The sequence below is a fragment of the Pelophylax lessonae genome (genome assembly GCF_965119305.1).
Source record: "Pelophylax lessonae genome assembly, chromosome: 2".
Lineage (NCBI taxonomy): Eukaryota > Metazoa > Chordata > Amphibia > Anura > Ranidae > Pelophylax > Pelophylax lessonae.
Window position 1 is genome coordinate 46,784,471 of NC_138769.1, and position 19,151 is coordinate 46,803,621.

The window sequence follows — 19,151 nt, forward strand, 5'->3', positions numbered from 1 at the left end:
AGAGTTTGGCACAGAACACAGTATAAGGCAGTAGGTACCAATGACATGGACTCAGCAACAATAAATTGCTCAACTGTGGCATGGTAAAAGTGCGTAACAAAATCACTAAACAAACAATGTATAACAGGGGTGTACAGTAACAAACGGGAAGAAAAATGCAATTCATAGGGGAGATAAATTTGTTGGTGTCATCTCCCACTAGGGATGTGAAACAAAAAAAAAAAACGTAGCTATTTGGCACCCCAGAGGGGGACAATGCCAGAGAGCAAGGGGAGTCTGGGAGACTGTGGTACACGGGAGAGGTGGAAATAATTGAGGGCTGCCTGGAAGGCAAGAAAAAAAAAAAAAAAAGCAGAAGGAAGAGGGGGGAGAAAAGAGAAAAAAAAAAAAGAAGGGGGGAGGGACGAGTAAAGGGGAGAAGACATGGGGCATGTGTCCCCCCCAGGGGAGGGACAGACCGGTAGACTGAAGGCCGAAAAAGTTAATAATCATGATCTAGAATATTGTCATGGACGCATCGACGCATCAAAGTAATGTAAAGGCCAGGGGGTAGGAAATGGGTTCTTGATAAAGGCATATCAGACAAAATAGAGAGTCCTCAGCAATGAAAATTTTTATTCCATTATTTTAATAAACTTTTAAGGATAATGCACTAGGCCGGTGCGCCCTTGTGTTGGTTTGTCGTTTTTAGTGGTCCCAGACTACCCTGGTCTTGAAAGGTGCTGCAAGGCCGAAGCTTTCCAGATTTGCCGTGTCAATAGTTCTCAAACATCTGCAAGTTCGTAGCGGAGGTGAATAGAGGATTGCACCACTCAGAGCGCAGGGGACAGGCGCATTGCACCAAAGTTTTACTTGTTTGGTTGGAAATGGGTAATCCAAGGAGTCCATAAGTTTTAAAATTTAGGAACTGTGTCTTGGAGGACAACCTATTTTGGCATGAATCATGGCTTGGGTAATCCTGTGTTTAGTGGCGAGTACGCATAAAGAGGGGGTTTTCCAAGCCTTGGCAATGGTCTGCTTGGCTGATGTGGTGACATGAAGAAGTAGTTTAAATTGGCGGTGCGTCAGAGCGACGGGTTTCAGGTTCAAGAGGGCTATAAAAAGGATCGGGGGGACAGAGAGGTGTCGAAGAGTTCTGAGAGAATCCGGAACATTGCAGACCAGAAAGATTGAACTATGGGGCAATCCCACAAAATTTGCATATGCGCAGCCTCTGAAGCATTGTGGAGGGTAGTGGGAAAGAAATTTGTGTATTCTAGCTGGGACCAGGTACCATCTTGGGAGTACCTTATAATTAGTTTCTAGAGCTGCGGCGTTCGGTGAGGAGGATTTAGTTGCCTGCCAGATATGTTCCCAGTCTGTATCATCAAGAGAAAGGGAAAGGTCACTCATCTCATCCATTTCGTAGCATAGGCGAGAGGGGCAGAGGAGATTGGGGAGAGCAGAGGAGAATAAAGCTCCGTGATCAGGCCAAGTTTGTGTGAGTCTGATTTGCAGGTACGCTCGAAAGAGGAAAAGTTGCAGGATGTTGGATTGGAGGGGGTACATGGAGCGTAAAAATGTTTCAGTTGTAGATACCGAAAAAGTTCAGAGCGGGGAAGGTGGTGCGTTTCACAGAGCATTTGGAAGGGTTTGAAGGAGGTGGAAGAGAAAAATTGGTATGCTGGGAGGACACCGGCCCTAGACCAGTTAGCGAAAGCTGATGGGGAGGACCAGGCCGGAGCGAAGAATGGATTATGAAGAAAGGAGAGCAATGGGTTGTGTAGAGATTGGAGGGAGTATCGGCTCTTGAGCCTGTCCCAGAGGTGCATGCTGTGACGGGTAATTGGGTTAGCAAGAGAACGGCGCTGAGAAGAGGGTAGCCACAAGAGATTGGCTGTGGAGAGGGGGTCGGGAACCTAACATTTTTAACCAATGCTGGACACTGGTAGCTGTGAGCTTGGGGTGCCTGACAGTTCTGGCTAGTGTACGGTGCAGAATAATGTATGCTCTCCCGCTCTTCTCATCCATTCATAAAAAGCCTTCTATCCTTTTCACAGAATACAAGACATTCTGTGAAAAGAAAAGAGGAGATACCATCATTTTTCTCGCCCCCTTCTCCCCCTTGCCCATTAAAACTTTGTGCATCATACCCACTGTGGGTAGGCACCATTATTCTACCCTATAGAAAACAGAGCTGGGGAAAAATTAGGTGCAGTGTCTCCTTTCTCCTCAGAAGAGACTATAGGAGATTACAGCCTAGACACTGTGGTCCAGTCAATTTTTGTTGATGCCGACACCAGATGTGAATATCCGTTTTTTTGAGAAGCATTAAAATGGTCAGCTTTCCCTGGAAATAAACAGTATATTTACTGCTAGTGCTTCATCTGTGGGACCCAAATGTACACCTTCCTCTGCTGGCATTACTTTTTAAAGAGCTACAAACGTTCAACACCATTCCTGTTTTGTGTCAAGAAATCCTAGAGCCAGACACACAGAAGGCAGGAAACACAGACATCACAGCAAGTGGGGCAACATTCAGCCAGCAATCCCAGCATGCAATACGAAGACAGGAAACTGACATTCATTAACGTATCCTCTGCAGAGTTAACATTCTGTGAGTATGCTCTATTGGGGGGGGAGGTATGAGCATCAGCCATAAAGCTAAAATTAATATGCGTGTCATCATAGGATCTATATAGACTGTACAGAAAAGTGGAGGCTCCAGCGAGACTATAGGTGCCAGCAGACACAGAGGGAACCTACATATCAGTAGTTGGGGGGCAGTAGGAGAAGGAAACTCAGAAAAGAAAAAAGAAAATAATAAAATAAAAGCTGCAAGAGCATGCCCAGTCTATTGGCAGCACATTTAGCAAAAAAAAAAAAAAAAAAAAAACACAAATTTAAAAATGTAAAGTCTATTTTTTTCCTAAAAAAATAACAAACATGTTATACATACCTGCTCTGTTGCAGTGGATAAGCACAGGGCAGCCCAGATCCTCCTCTTCTCGGGTCCCTCTTCGGTGATCCTTCCTCCCTTCAGTGAACCCACAGCAAGCAGCTTGCTATGGGGGCACCCGAGCTGAGTCAAAGCTCCCTGTATCCAGACACGTAGCCCCGACCCAACCCCCTTTATCCAGATTGGCTGGCTGACTTTGAATGACAGCAGCAGGAGTCAATGGCACCGCTGCTATGTCTTAGCCAATCAGGAAGGAGAATTTCAGACGGCTGAGACACTCGTGAACTTCGTTGGACAGAGAGGGACCTCAGGTAAGTATTAGGGAGGCTGCTGCACACAGAAGGCTTTATCTTAATGCATAGAATGCATAAGGACAAAAAACTTTTTGCCTCTACAACTCCTTTAATATCACGTAAAGAAAAGGCAGTGTTATATTTTGGATATGATTTCTAAGGAAATTTCGAAATATCTATGGGTGAAATATCCCATTACCCCCGTATTCTACAAAGTGCCTACAGTGCACAAGCCTCCAACCCATCCATCAGGCAGGCCAATAGTGACAACGTTAGATGCCAATTTGTTCCAGCTTCTTTGGTTCTGTCTAAAACATACATCAGGCATACAGCAGATTTTTTTCTCCAAAATTCAACCAAGATCTCTCTTCATTCAGAGATGTACTTTGATACAAACTTGCTAAATCCCAAAACTGGATGGCTACTGACCTCTGAAGAGCACAATGGAGCACATCGTCAGATTCAGTTTAATATGGTATATAACAAAGATTGAATTTTTTTTTTTTTTTTTTTTTTAACGCTTAAAAAAAGAGAGGGTTGCAGACGCATCATATAGCGCCCTTTCACAGCTTAAAGGCCTCACACACTGATGCACTTTTGATGCATTCCCATTGACTTATAATGGAAGGTGTCTTTTTGGTGCGCTTTTGAAAAACTGCACCAAAGATGCTGCAGGCAGGGCTTTTAAAACCACAGTGTTTACATAGGATTTATTAAGGAATAGCTTTAATCTTTTGTCGTCCTGAAAAGGTGAGGCAAAGGTGCACAAGTGTGAAAGGCACCCTAGTCTTAGTCTGGCCATACACGGTGCAAATTTTGCATGATACCCTCATCAACCAAGGAAGTGCTGACAGGGTAATCAATCATCGTCATCTCCCGGCGAGGGGGCAGGGAAAGCGGTCCTATCGGTAACGGCTATAGTAGCTCCTTTCAATAATCGGAAGAAAATCCGGCAGGCTGGTTGTACCCAAAATGATCGGTCAACTTGGTACGTTGGCCTGCCCAATGACGGTTCAAATTTTGGCCGTTTCCAGCTAAACGGGCCGAGATTCAAACCTTGTATACCGGCCTTTTTGTCTTACCGTAAAATCCATTTCTCTGATGTTCATTGACGGACACAGCTCTTCATCTTCTTGACCATAGGGTTATACTGCCCCCCACAGGAGTAGGACATTAGGCAGAGAAAAAGTCTGAAAACGCCTATGGGGAAGTCTCTGGGGGTATACTCCCACTTCCCGCTATAGGTATTCAGTTTTGTAACAAGCAGTGTCAAAGGAAAAGACCCAACTCTATAGAGGGGCAGGTGCTGTGTCCGTCGTTGAACATCAGAGAAAAGGATTTTACAGTAAGACAAAAATACAATTTTCTCTTTCGTTCATTGATGGACACAGCTCTTCATCTTCTTGACCGTAAGGACATCCCAAAGCAGTGTCAAACATGAAGGGTGGGAACAGCAGAAAAAACAAACTTCCCCAAGGCTAAACCTAGCCAACCAGGTAACTTGGAGCTCAACTGTCAACAACTGGAGCTCACCTGCAAAAAAAAAAAAAAACCCTCAAAGAGGACAAGTCCTCTAAAGCAGTGGTCCTCAACCCTGGCCTACAGGGCCCACTAACAGTAAAATCTGGCCTGTTAGTGGGCCCTGTAGGCAAGGGTTGAGGACCACTGCTCTAAACAACAGAAACTAATTAATAGTAAAAAAATGTCCTCTAAACCAGCAGCCTGCAAAACTTTGCGGCCAAATTAAGCATCCGCAGATGCCAACACATCTACTTTATAAAACTTTGTGAATGTGTGTACAGATGACCAGGTAAGCCGCCTGCAAACCTGCATCACTGACGTCCTGATGGCAGAGGGCCCAGGAGGCACTAAGCACCCGAGTAGAGTGCGCATTAAAGCAGTGAAAGGAGGAACCTGACCCTTAATAGAATAAGCCTGAACCACAGTGTCTGATCCATCCGGAAATGGTCGCAGCAGAAGCAGCCAGTCCCTTGCGAGGTCCATCCGTGAGGACAAGAGTGAGTCAGATTGCCTTAAAGACACCGTAGCTGCCAGATACACCCTTATTGCCCAAACCACATCCAGGGAGAGCAAGGAAACTTCCTTAGGATGCTTTGGCTTGGGACACAGGTAGGGCAACACAATGTCTTCATTCAGATGAAAGTCAGAGACTACCTTCGGAAGGAACGACGGACACCTTATCCCCGTGAACCACCAGGTAAGGTGAACAACAAAACAACGCCGCCAATGCAGACACCCTGCACGCCGAAGTAATGGCCACCAAAACGACAACAAGCAGGGGAATCTCCTGAATATTTTCAAAGGGAGGCTTCTGGAGAACTGACAACACCAAATTGAGGTTCCACGGCAGCAATGGAGACCACACTGGAGGAACCAAGTGTCTCGCCCTGGAGAAAGGTATGCACCAAGGTATGTGTGGCCAACGGGCGTTGAAAGAAAAACCGCCAAGGCCGAGACCTGGCCCTTGATGGTACTCAAGGCCAGGCACTGCTCAACCCCTCATTGGAGGAAAGCCAAGACCTGAGCCACCGAAAAGGAACAAGGGTGAACCTTGAGGGAATCAGACCACGCAATGCAAGTCTTCCACGTACAATGGTAAATCTTCCTAGAAGTAGATTTTCTAGCTTTTAACAGCATAGGAATCACCAAGTCAGACAACCCTCTGTCCTTCAGCAACTGGCTTTCAACAGCCAGGCCGTCAAAGCCAGCGACTGTAAGGCAGGATGGAAGATTGGCCCTTGGGACAGCAGATCTTCCCTGAGAGGGAGTCTCCAAGGAGCACTGGCGACCAGCTGTACAAAGATCTGCGTACCAAGGACGACGAGGCCAGTCTGGAGCCACTAGGATGACCGGAATCCCTTCTGCCTCTATCCTGCGTAGTAGTCTTGGCAGAAGCTGGAGAGGAGGAAAGGCGTAAAATCAGACGATACTGATTCCAAGGAGACACTAAAGCATCTGTAGCGTCAAAGGATCTCGAGACCATGCCAAAAACCTCTGAACCTTCCTGTTGAGGCAAGTGGCCAACAGATCCACCTCGGGAGTACCCCACCGGAGACACAACTGATGAAACATCTCCGGATGAAGAGACCATTCTCTCCGCTCTAACGCCTGAGACAGTCTGCTTGCCATTTTTCCACCTCTGGAATGTGCAGAGCACAGAGGGCTGGAACTAATCTTTCTGCCCACCTTAGAGTGCTGGCAACTTCCCGAGCTGCCAGGACACTTCTTGTGCCCCCTTGGTGATTGACATAGGCCATGGAGGTGGCATTGTCTGATTGAATACGCACCGGACACCCCTAAAGATGACTTGTCCAATGATCAAGACAAAGTCTGATCACTCGGAGCTCCAGTACATGGATACTGAAGAAAGGAAAGACACTGCTCCAGATGTATAGTGTGTGGTGATTGCCAGGAGATAGGATATCCAATAGAGTGCTGGCCCCGGCCCGCCTCCGTGGGAACACTTGTAGGAAAAGAAATAGCCGCACATCCAGGGATTCCAATAGGTTTCAAATACCTTTATTTCCAAAAAGTTGCAAGTGATGACACCAAAGACACCAGCATGAAGTCTCGTAGACCCGTTTCACACATACATCTTGTGCTTAATCAAGGTACATTGATCGGTAGTCTTCCTGAGACCAGACCCCCCCGAGTACAGTCTGTGCCATGGACGCCTCCCCACCCGGACAGCTGCATGCAAGTCCGAAGAGACAGCAAAATCTGAATTGCCTCCTGCAACTTTTGAAGTTTCTCCCGAGGAAGAAACACTCTGGCTGATGGCGAGTGCAGAGTCAGACCCAGATAGACTAGGCTTGTGGAAGGAACCAAGGCAGACTTCTGAAGTTTCAGAAGCCAACCAAACTCCCTCAGCGTTTGCAGAATAATCTCCAAGTTGTCCAACAAGGTGAAGACTGCTCGTAAAAGCAGATTGTCCAGGTACGCCAGTACAGAGATACCCCGCTGATGCAGTAATGCAGTAATGCTAGAACCGGGACCAACATTGTCGTGAAGACCCCGGGGAGTGGAAGCGAGACCAAAGGGTAACGCCACAAATTGATCCATGTAAAAAGAAACAATTGCCAGGACCAGAGATCCCAACAAGGAACTAGGTCCTGACTAGGCAGAAAAAAAACTGAATACCTATAGCAGTAAGTTTGAATATACCCCCAGGGACAGCCCCATAGACATGCTAAAGCTTTTTCTCTGCCTAGTGTCCTACTCCTGTAGAGGGCAGTATAACCCTACGGTCAAGAAGATGAAGAGCTGTGTCCTTCATTGAACGAAAAAGAAAGAAATGTTTAACTAGATCTTTTGATAGAAGTTATGTTTAAACTTGAAAACTGTAAACGATACACACAATATTGTAAAGAAGGATGCAATCTTTATATTAATACCGTGGATGACCTGCACATACATACATCTGCTAGTTTTAAATGCCATTACATTTTCTTCATATGGCATATCCTGGCAGATGTAACCCCACAGTAACAGATCGAATCATAACAACTGATCAACTTCTATGTGAAATATCCCACACTTTTCTTAGGGCTGTGAGAGCAGATACATACAAATTTTTAAAGTGATTGTAAAGTCTCTTTTTTTTATAGTTAAAAATAACAAACATGTTATGCTTACCTGCCCTATGCAGCGTTGAGTGCCCCCACGGCAAGCAGCTTGCCATGGGGGCACCCGATCTGAGTTAAAGCTCTGAGTCACAGCTCCCTGTATCCATTCAGACAGAGAGCTGTGGCCAGCCCCCTTTCTCTCACTGGCTGACTATATTGACAGCAGTGGGAGCCAATGGCACTGCTATCTCAGCCAATGAAGAGGGGAGTCCTGGGCAGCCAAGAAATTCCTGCATTCGCTGGATCTAGAGGGACCCCAGGTAAGTATTAGGAGGCCTGCTGTACACAGAAGGCTTTTTATCTTAATGCATAGAATGCATTAAGATAAAAAACCTTCCGCCTTTACAATCACTTTAACATGCTCTGAATGTACCAACATTATTAAAGACAATATTTTTACCAATTCGGTTCTTAGGCTGCATTCACACTTGAGCGTAGCATTTTTTACCGCGATTTTTACCGCGATTTTCAGGCGTTTTTTGGAGGCAGGCATTGACATCTATCAAAAACGCTGGTAATCAGCCCAAAAAGAAGCTCATGTACTTTTTTCAGCTACAGGCGTTTTGCTTCAGGCGTTAAAACGCTCAGGTGTGAATGGAGCCTTACCTAAAATATACAGAAATATATCAATTTAGAGTGGTCAAATAGATATGGCATTAAACTGCTATGCCAGGTAACATATACAAATTAGTGAAGTGTCCCTGAAATCTTTTTTTAAAGTGGTTAAACTACTCAGAAAATTAGGGACAGTTTGAAAGGACAGGTACTCGATCAGGTCCAAACAGATTGGGCTCCCTGTTTCCAAACATTGTTTTTAGAGGTCACACATTGATTTGAAACTTATACTTGAGCAGGTCGCCAAGTCTAGGAGGGGTAGTGATAGCATTAGCACTAAAACGTAGGTAGGTTCACCAGATGTTTGAATTGAATACCTTGTCATTGAAGGGGTTAAGTCATTAACTTTAATCTCAGCTTTTTTCCTTTAGTAATATTGTGTATATGTATCACATTTCAGATTTCCCTTGGAGCAGGAATCATTTGGCTAAACTCTAATTAGGGATCAGTGCATACACCTCGTTACTTTTGACTTCAGTTGTATAACCAGTAATTACTTTGTAACCCATTAATGCCATTTTGGGTCTCCAGTTTTATATGTACTTTAATTTGTTACAGTCAGCTTGATGAAATGCAGGAATGCCCAAAAGGTTTCCGTATGCCGTTATCTCTTCATGAGAAATCAGGATCATGGTGCTCCAACTTCTTCTCTGCTTATCTCTGGTGGTTTGTCGGGAACTCACAAGTTTGCATTCATATATTTTTGAAAAATAACCATATTGGTGCGGGCTACCTTTACAAACTTTGAATAGCTTTTTTAGTAAATACAAAATTGCACTACTGGATGCTTTTATCTACTTGGATTTCTGCTTCATGCACATGTGTTGACAGAAGAGGGATGAGCTCACTATGCTGCTGCTCATTCACTGTCCAACAATATACTGGAGGTAGGGATAGCTGCACTGTTTAACTGAAGTAAAGAAAAGTGAGGTCACTAAACTGGCCCTGTCTGTCAAAGATGTATAAACTTGAAAACTTTATCGATGGAAACAAAAAACATTTTCTGAGTAAAAAGAACGTATCTCAGTGTAGTTAGTTGACTGCCTGGAAATGTTGAATTCAGAGGCCACTGAGTCCAGTCAAGAAGCCATCTGCCATTTTTACGTAGGCAGGAATCTGCTTGCACTGCCAACAGAAAAAGGCACCTACTGCTGTAGAAATCACTACTAGCAAAATAAATCCAACTTACCTCTGCAGACTTACTACAAGGTCCATTTGAAAGGAATCGCGCTATCAAGAAGTAAAGCTCTGCGGAGGGAAAAAAAAAAAAAGTTACACAAAACAAGGAAAGCGTCCATGCTGCTAATACTTGGGATGTTGTTCTTTAAGAAAGGTACAAACATTTTTCTGCACAGATCTTCAGATGTAATCTTTTAAAACATTGTGTAAATTTTTATTGGCCTGGTGAGTAGATTGTTGAATGCAAAATACTGGATAACTAATTTTGTGACAGTGCCAACCCTGCTTTAAAATCATTTAAGTCAGGGTGGGTAATGAACTGTGTCCTCACTATTCTTATCACTGACATCTTTCACATGCTGAGGGGTACACGTGGTTACACACAACTTACAATTTCCAAAATGTGTCTACATTTGTATAGCTGTTAGAAGCATGGGGACAGATTTATCGAGATTATTGCCAATAACACTTTTGCAGAAGTTATTTGATTAAAGCTTAGTCGATGTAAGCGCAGAGAGAAAAAAAAAAAAAAGATACATTTTCTTAATCCTCAGCTTCTCTCGCAGCTGGACTGGTCCCCACCATTTCTTCTCCTGCATGCTCCAGATGTCTAGGGTCCTGACATCAAGATCAAAGCAAGGTCCATAGCCCTGCATTGAACATGACACAGAGGAACAGCTGACTGCCTATGCACTGGGGAACACGATCTTCGGGGAGAGTGGAGGATCGGGTGAGTAAGAAAGTGTTTCTTCTCTCTCCTAGACAGAATGAGCAATTAACCCTTGCAGAGTGGGTGCAGTCTGACCGCAAGGGATAATTTTAAAATTTGCCGGAGCTGGGCTTCAATCCCTGCTTCTGTGACACCCAAATAAGAAAGGGAAAGGGAAGGAAGCAACAAAACATTTGAGAAGTTCTAATCATTCATCACAAAAAAAAAAAAAAAGGGTCCACATTGAAAAGATTTTTAATCACTCCCCCAAATGGATTTTATTTATTACAGCATGTAGTGAGCCAACATTTTGCACAGCACTTTTACTTACTGTTCATTCATGTGGATGTAGCCTAAAGCTGGCCATACACTCATACACACTCAAAAAAAATAAATCTACAAGATTAATCTCCTGCCATTCCGGTTATATGCTGACAACTGTTGCAGCTACCTGTCAATGCCTGGAGTGTGGGTGCATCTGATTGGATGTAGCCACTTTTTGGCTGCAAATTTCCATCCAGCTGCTTCAATTTTTCGATCGAAGAATGCGGTGCAGGAGGGCAGTGACAACAGGGCCAACCAAGGAGTGAATTTCAGACAGTTCATCAGGAACTGGCTAAAACTGGCATAGTGTATAACCAGCTTTATACACTGTTGCATGCAGGTTAAGAAATATTTTAGTTACCAGAGGGCAACACCTGTGAGCAGCAAGAGACTCTACAGGAAAACTTTGTAGCTGCTAAACAGAGTACATCTGCATTCATCAGCAACTTTACAGACACAATAAAAGCCCTTTTGTTAAGCCAATACAAATATATGTTACAAATATCTTCCTGACAAATTCCTAGATAATTGAGTAAATAAATAGCTAGCGAGAACAGTACCCGTGTCAAAGCATTTACTGTATAGCTAGCCATACACACTTGTACGATCACTGCCGACAGCTTTAGCCTGCAGCAGTGATCATTGTATTCTGACGGGGGTGAACTTCCTGCTATCAGAATAGAATAGCGCAGGCGGAGGTATTCCGCCATCAACAGCATTGTGAAACGCCTGTCACCCCAAAGACACATAGAAAACGATTGCTTCCTGTGCCCCCCATTCACACTACAATGCAGTACAGAGCTGTGCTGCGACAAAATGCAGACATGCTGCTTTTATTACAGCGCACTGTACAGGATCGCATGTTTACATCACGTAAACCGCTGCGGTTTCCTCTCCAGCAGCTGTACATTGTGGCTGCAGTAGGGCAGTTGCAGTAGGGCGGTGTGGTGTGCGATTCATCGTATCACACGCCTTTTTATTTATTTTTTTAAATGTACAGCAGTAACATGTAGTGTAACTTCAGATAATGTTAAGTGAGGAAAGAAAAAAAAAAAAAAAAGAAGAAGGAGGGAGCCCCGTGATGTGCTGAATCGTGCACCACAATGCCCCCAACAACAACGGCAAAAGGACAGTTGCTGGAGAGGAAACCGCAGTGGTTTACCTCCTAAGCAGCTGTACTTGTGTGTGAACCGACCCTTAGAGTGCCCCCACTCTGGATGAAAGAGCACAGTGGTCTCTTTCAGACAGTAGCATGGACAGTCTGGAAGGGGGGGGGGGGGGGTATACTAGATATTTGGGCAGATTTAAAGCAGAGCTCCACCCAAAAAAGGGTATCTCTGCTTGTTTGCAACCCCCCGCCACATTTGCCACTTTGTTGGGGTCAGCGGGTACCTGCTTTTGACAGGTACCCGCTCCCACTTCCAGGTAAGATCGCTTGAGATCTACGAGTATGTGCAGCTCCTCCTACTCCCCCCTTCGCTGCCTTCTGAGACACACACACAGATCCCAGAAGACGGGGGGACCATTCAGAAAGGGCAGTGGGGCTATGCAAAGTGTGAGGGGTTGCAATTAAAAAAAAATATGTGTGTGTGTGTGTGTGTGTGTGTGTGTGTACACCCGGGAGGGGGTGCAAGGGGGGAGTTTTCTACATGCACTGGTTATTGATTGCATTTGGTATGTCAGTTTATCTGATCACTCTCCGTTTATATGCCGTATTGACCGATGTAACACATTCCTTCTCTGTATCTGTTCGGTTACGTTTGTTTGGTGTTTTGGATTAATAAAAATACCTTTTAAAAAAAAAAAAAAAAAAAAAAGAAAGAAAGGGCAGCAGGACTCGTGTACGTGCAGTAGAAAACACTTCCTGTTTCCCTTACTACAGATGCTGGCGTCTGCACCTGAAAGCCGATTGAAGAACAGGCTCAGGGTGCCAACATTGTGGGATCTCTGGACAGGTAATTGCACTTCTATTAAAAGTCAGCAGCTGCAGTATTTGTAGCTACTGACTTTCTCGTGAAACCTGGAGCTCCACTTTAAATACACCAAACAAACTGAAGCCATACTCCAGTCCAGTTAATATTTTATGAGCAGTTACAGCGAACAGTTTTTCCTTTTGGGATAAAGGTTAACAAGCTGATCATTTTAAGCACCCCTGTCACTGTTAAATGTTTGTCTCATCCATGTAACTGCTACATCTGCAGGAGAGCTTTTTAAAAACAGACTTACTCGCTGGATCACCAGCTGCAAATATAAGAGAAGAAAGAAAGCATGAAAAATAAAACAAATGCAGCCATCTCATCTAAGAATCGGTAAACTAATATAATAAATGTTTGCTTTTGGGTTTAATACTGCTTTTAAAAAGAAAAAAAAAAAAATCTGTACATACACTAGACCAGGGTTCGACAAACCCCGGTCGCCAGGTCGCCATGGCGACCAGAAACCGCGTCCTGGCTCCTGATTTGCGGCCAGCCCACTCTCTGCAACTCCTGACTGACTGCCCGGACACGCAGCTCAGAGTGTCAGGCAGCCGATGCTTCGCTCTCCCCCCTCCCTGGTCTCCGTGTTTTCCCTGGAGCCGTGCAGTAATATGAAGTCCGGCTGTGTGTAACATGAGAGGGGAGGGGGCGGGCCTCTTCTCCTCTGCCAGAGCACGGTCCGGAATGGCTGCTCTCTGAGCTCTCTTCTGCTGCCCGTAGCGTCCTTATCAGGCTGGTCTTCCTCCCCCCAGGGACCACAGCGGGAGTTCAGACCTTGGAGAAGAGTGAGGAGGAGGAGGGGGACCCGCCAGCCTGTGTGCCCTTTACCTGACCTAGCAGGCAGACTGTCACAGTAACTACTATGAGGGAGGGGGGGAGAGTTCTGGTGGAGGATAGAGCACGGGGGCTGCCTGTGTGTGTGTTCATGTTTCCATGCTGTGACACACTGAGCCGCTGTTCTAATAGTGCAAAGTTGTTTAAGGTGTGCTGTGAGGTGGAGGAGGGGAGATGAGGCTGGCATGCTTTAAAATGATCTTTTTATGTCCTCTGATAAAGCCCTGTGTATTATCAACAATCACCACAGGCAGGAAGTAGCTGCAAAGAGGCAACAGAAGATCAGCAGCGCTGGAATACTTCTTTCATCCTTTTCTGTGTTTGTTTTATTTAAAATGTCACAAAGGCTTTATTTAGATGTGCAGTTGGGTGCTGTAAAGACATGTTTTTGCCACCCACCAACAGCCACCCTTAAAGAGGTTGTAAACCCGTTTAAAATTTTTTTTTTTTTTTTACATCCTGCAAGAGAAACACATAATGAGCTAGTATGCATCGCATATTAGCTCATTATGCAATACTTACCTTAGAACGAGCCCCCGCCGTGCCGCTCACTCACCTGTATGACGAGCGACATGTTCTGTCGCCCGTCTTCCGGGATCGCGGCATCCGGCCATCTGATTGGCCGGAGCCGCGGTGACGTCACTCCCGCGCACGCGCGCGGGAGCCGACGGTCACGGCACGGGGCTCTGAAGGAACGGCACGATCAGCCGTTCCTTCAGAGCGCATGCGCCAGTGACGTCACTGGCTGCATTAAAGGTAAATATCTCCTAAACGGTACATGTTTAGGAGATATTTACAGTACCTATAGGTAAGCCTTAATATAGGCTTACCTATAGGTACAACTTCCCGAGGAGGGTTTACTTCCTCTTTAAAGCGGAGTTCCACCCTGGATTTTTTTTTTTTTTTTTTTTTAATACCCCCGGGACAGTCAGGGCTAGTGCATTCCACAATGGCTAGCCTCTGATCTGTCCCGGGTTGCACTTACCTGTTAGGACAAATACTTACCTTGCAAACGTCTTGTCCAGCGCTGCCATCTCAGATGTGGGCAGCTTGAAGCCAGCGAGATCCTCTTCTGCGTCCTCTTCCGCCTTCTTTGGTCCCACGATGCTCTGCGCCGGCCCCGACGTCACTTCCGGGTCGCGCGCGTCATCCCTCTACAGCTTCTGGGCATGCCCAGAAGCTGTTTAGAAGGGGATGACGCGCGCGACCCGGAACTGACGTCGGGGCCGGTGCAGGCGCAATGATTCCTGGGAGCTATGACGTCCAGCTCCCAGGAATCATTGCAGAGCCAGGAAGTGACGACGGGCCGCGGCCGAGGAAGAAGGAAGTAAGGTAAGTATTTTTTCTTCGCTACGAGGTAAGTAAAAAAAAAAAAAATATGCGATTATCCATTTCTTTTTCAGGTGACCCGGAGCGAGAAGATGGAGGTAAGTATAAAAATAGGGTGGAACTCCACTTTAAGCTACAATAGGCAGCAGATGAGGGTATTTTACATGCCGCAGTCATGATGCATTAGCATAAAAAGGAGTTTCCCCTATAACAGGTTTTTAATGTCATTCTTTCTGGCCAGCCCATAACCTTGACGTAATGCGTTACATTGGAGTTATTGACTGACCACTCTGCTGTAAGTGAGTTAGGGGGCGCAAATTACTTGCCCTGACAACCCACGCTACCAAAAAAAAAACTGGCTCCTAACTTTTTTAGCTGGCTCCTAGATTCATAGCAAATTTGTCGAGCCCTGCACTAGACACAGGGAAATATTTTTGACATTCTAACAAGAATGAAGAGCAGTTCTTCAAAACACAGACCTGGGTCAATAGAGGAAAACTGATTAAAGATTTAGCAAAGGATTATCACTGCAGTAATCTGTTTTCTTCTAGTCTTTGTAGGCATCTAAAAAAGGTATGAAAAGGCAAGAATAGACAGCGAAGAGTGGCCAGGCTGAGCAACGTTCATATGTCTGGTAGATATCTCTTGCCTGAGACTCTGGGGATTTTCCTGGGCAACTGCTATTGACTTTCCCCAAGAGTCACCCTTCACAAGTATGTATGAAATTCGGCCATCTTTTCCAGGGAAAGAAAAAAAGGCCCAGCAGTGCAAACCCTTTCCGTTTAAAGTATATCTAAACTCAAAATTGAAGATGTATTATACTGCAGCTTTCCAGTCCTTAGGCAGGCCACAGACGTTGAAAATTTCCCTGTGGTTGCAGGAAAAAAAATTGCACAATTCCCCATCAACACAGACAGTGCTGACAGAGGAATCCCTCCTGGCGAGACGGCTCCCCCCACGTGGTTATCGCTAGAAGCTATAGCAGCAAGTAAATCCAGCAGGCTGGTTGTACCCAAGTTAATCGATTGCACACACAATTCAAATCTGTTGAACCGGCTGAGATTGGAACAGACTGTGGCCGGCCTTAAGCCTCGTACACAAGCAACGATTATCGGCCGACCGATCGGCCGTCTTTTGTCCAGTGTTGTGTTGGTTGAAATGTGCTCTAGACTGCACACTAATTTTCTCGGCCAACAAAAACCAACTTCAGAAGTGATGTCATGTGCTGGTTAACTTCCGTGTGTTTTTTCTTCTCTGAGCATGCCCAGTCTTGCTCATCTGAATTTTGTCTGCCGAAATCTGTACTGACTGACGGAAAATCGGCCATTCTGTTGACGGCCAACAAAAATTTTATAGCATGCACACCAGATTTTGTTCGGCCGAAAAGTCGGAGTCGGCTGTCGGAAGCATCATACTAACAAGCCGACAATCGGCCGATCGGACGTTGGCCGAAAATTCACGGCCAACAATCGTTGCGTGTGTACGAGGCTTTAGGCGTAGACAATGTGTTTATTTTTTGTTTTTTTTCTTTCCAAGCTTTTTGCTTTTTTTTACCTAGTAACCCTGTAAATAACACTGCCTTCTCTTGGTGGCCAGGTAACTCCACCAACTGTATCTATGGAAGAAACGATTGTCACCCTAGGCTGCTCTTCTGATAAGGACAACAAACATATCCATCTCTCATCTCCATGTTATGTGGGGCAGCGCAATTAATAGTTTACAGAGGATAGCTGGGAAAGTAGATATTCTTCTGTGCAACCCAAAGGACTTTGCATTTCCAACAAGAAAAAATTTTCTGTATTGAGAAAAAAAAAAAAAAAAACCTTACACAGCAGTCACTACATCAGAGGACTGTAATGCCTAGTACACACGATTAGAAAAATTGGCCAAAAAAATATCACCTCCGGAGCAATCGTCCGATAATCTGATCATTAATACATAGCTTTTGAGAGCCGATCATTTTGTGCGAAAATATTGGAAGGGACAAGCGCGAAACTCTCGTACAATAACACAACTATTTTCAGGTAATTAGTATGGTATTTCAATGGAAAAAATTGTGTGACCAAGACCACACATTCTCAGAAACCAAAGAACACATTACAATACATCACTTCTGAAGCTGTATTCTGTCATACGAGACTTTTCAAAACTTTAGTAACCTTTTGGATTTCCATACAAGACTAGCATGCCCAAAAAAAAAAAAAAAAAGATAATTTGTCCGATATTCTTATCGTGTGTAGGAGGCTCAAGTTTCAATTTACCACATTTTTGTTCTTTGGTTTAGTTATCCTTTAAATAACATTAGCAACAATGCCCAATTTCACCCATCAAACCACTAAAATACCAGCCAGATGACCCTAAAGTGTAGAACAATTCCCTCTGCACAGGCACAAAAAAAATGGATTTTTGTAAAATCTTACCGTAAAATCCTTTTCTCTTAAGCTCATTGACAGACGTAGTCCTCGTTGATTAACAACAACTCGGGTTATACTGCCCTCTACAGGAGTAGGACTAGACAGGAAAGAAAACATTCTGGCCATACCCTAGGGGCAGTCCCAGAGGGTATATCCTCTCACTTCCTGCTACAGCAAATCAGTTATGTCACAAAGCAGTGTTTAGAGAATTTAACCCAACCCAACTCAAAAACAGAGGGGCGGGTACTACGTCTGTCAATGAGCTTAAGAGAAAAGGATTTTACGGTAAGATTTTACAAAAATCAATTTTTCTCTGTCGCTCATTGACAGACGTAGTCCTCGTTGATTAACAACAACTCGGGACGTCCCAAAGCAGTACCACAAATGAGGGGTGGGATAACAGAAATCAAAATCCAGAAGGCCCAACCGGAGCCAACCAGAAGCATCAAGGACTCATCGAGCAAAAAGATGAGACCTAAGTGAAAAACCCAACAAACCCTTGAGGTAGACCAACAGTCTCCTCAGATTGCGGCCTGCAGAACCTTGTGGCCAAAAGAGGCATCTGACGATGCCATCACATCAACTTTATAAAATGTTGTAAAGGTATGAACCGACGATCAAGTCATCGCCTTGAAAACCTGGATCGCTGACGCCTGATGGCGGAAGACCCAGGAGACACTAGGCGCCCGAGTAGAGTGCGCCTTAACAGGGAACGGAGGATTCCGACCCTTAATAGAATAAGCCTGTACCACCGTCTGACTGGTCCATCTAGATATGGTCGCGGCAGACACAGGCAACCCCCTTCAAGGGCTATCCGTGATCACAAAAAGTGAGTCCGTCTTACGAAAACAAGTTCGTAGTAGTCAAGTGTATCCTTCTGAACCCCATCCAAGGAGTGTAATGCAAACTCCCAAGGATGGCTAGTCTTAGGACACGGGGAAGGTAACAATATTTTTATTCAGATGAAAACTCTGAAAACCACTTAGGAAGGAAGGATGGATTTGGAAGAAGAACCACCTTATCCCTATGAACCACCAGATATGGGGAACGTCAAGATAATGCGGCCAGTTCTGACACCCTGCGTGCAGAAGTAATGGCCACCAAGAAGGCCACCTTCTGGGATAATGTAAGCAAGGGAATCTCCCTAATATCTTCAAAGAGAAGTTTCTGAAGAACCGACCACACTAAATTAAAGATCCCAGGCGGTAAGGGTGCACGCACTGGCGGAGCCAGATGTCGCACCCCCTGGATGAAATTCCGCACCAAGGAATGATTAGCCAAAGGTTTCTGAAAGCAGATTGCTAACGCTGAAACCTGACCATTGATAGTGCTCAAGGACAGTATCTGCTCAACCCCTTGTTGCAGACAGACCAAGATTCGGGTCACCGAATAGGTATGTGGGGGAAATCCAAAAGATTCACACCACGCAATATAAGACTTCCATGTGCTGGAAGTCGCTTTCCTTGCTTTAACTAGAGGTATAACTAGAGGTAGGAATAACTGAAGCTGACACTCCCTTGTCCTTCAGTACCTGGGTCTCAATGGCCAGGCCATTTAAGCCAGCGATTGTAAAGCAAGATGGAAGATCGGTCCCTGAGACCGCAAATCCTCCCTGAGAGGAAGTCTCCAAGAAGCGTCCGCGACTAGCCTCACCAAGTCGGCGTACCAGACTCGACGAGGTCAGTCCGGAATTTCCAGAATAACTGGAATTCCCTCCACCTCTATCCTGCGAAGAAGTTCCCGCAGTAACTTGAGAGGATGGAAGGCATGCCGTAGCGGATATTGCCCTCACGGGGCGATCAGCGTTTCTGCTGCGTCCGCTAGAGGATCGCGGGTGCGAGCTGCAAACCTCCGCACCTTCCTGTTGAGCCAAGGTGCCAACAGATCCACATCC

The 19,151-nt window shown here is 45.2% G+C and overlaps 1 protein-coding gene across 1 annotated transcript in view; it reads right to left on the reverse strand.

The window, feature by feature from the left end:
- LOC309545909 (bromodomain and WD repeat-containing protein 1-like) overlaps nt 1-19,151 on the reverse strand; it is a 348,182-nt gene that overhangs the window by 295,881 nt on the left and 33,150 nt on the right. The window contains exon 2 of the mRNA XM_082245330.1: nt 9,682-9,740. Within this exon, the coding sequence (XP_082101456.1) occupies nt 9,682-9,740 (59 nt within the window). The remainder of the gene's footprint in view (nt 1-9,681; nt 9,741-19,151) is intronic.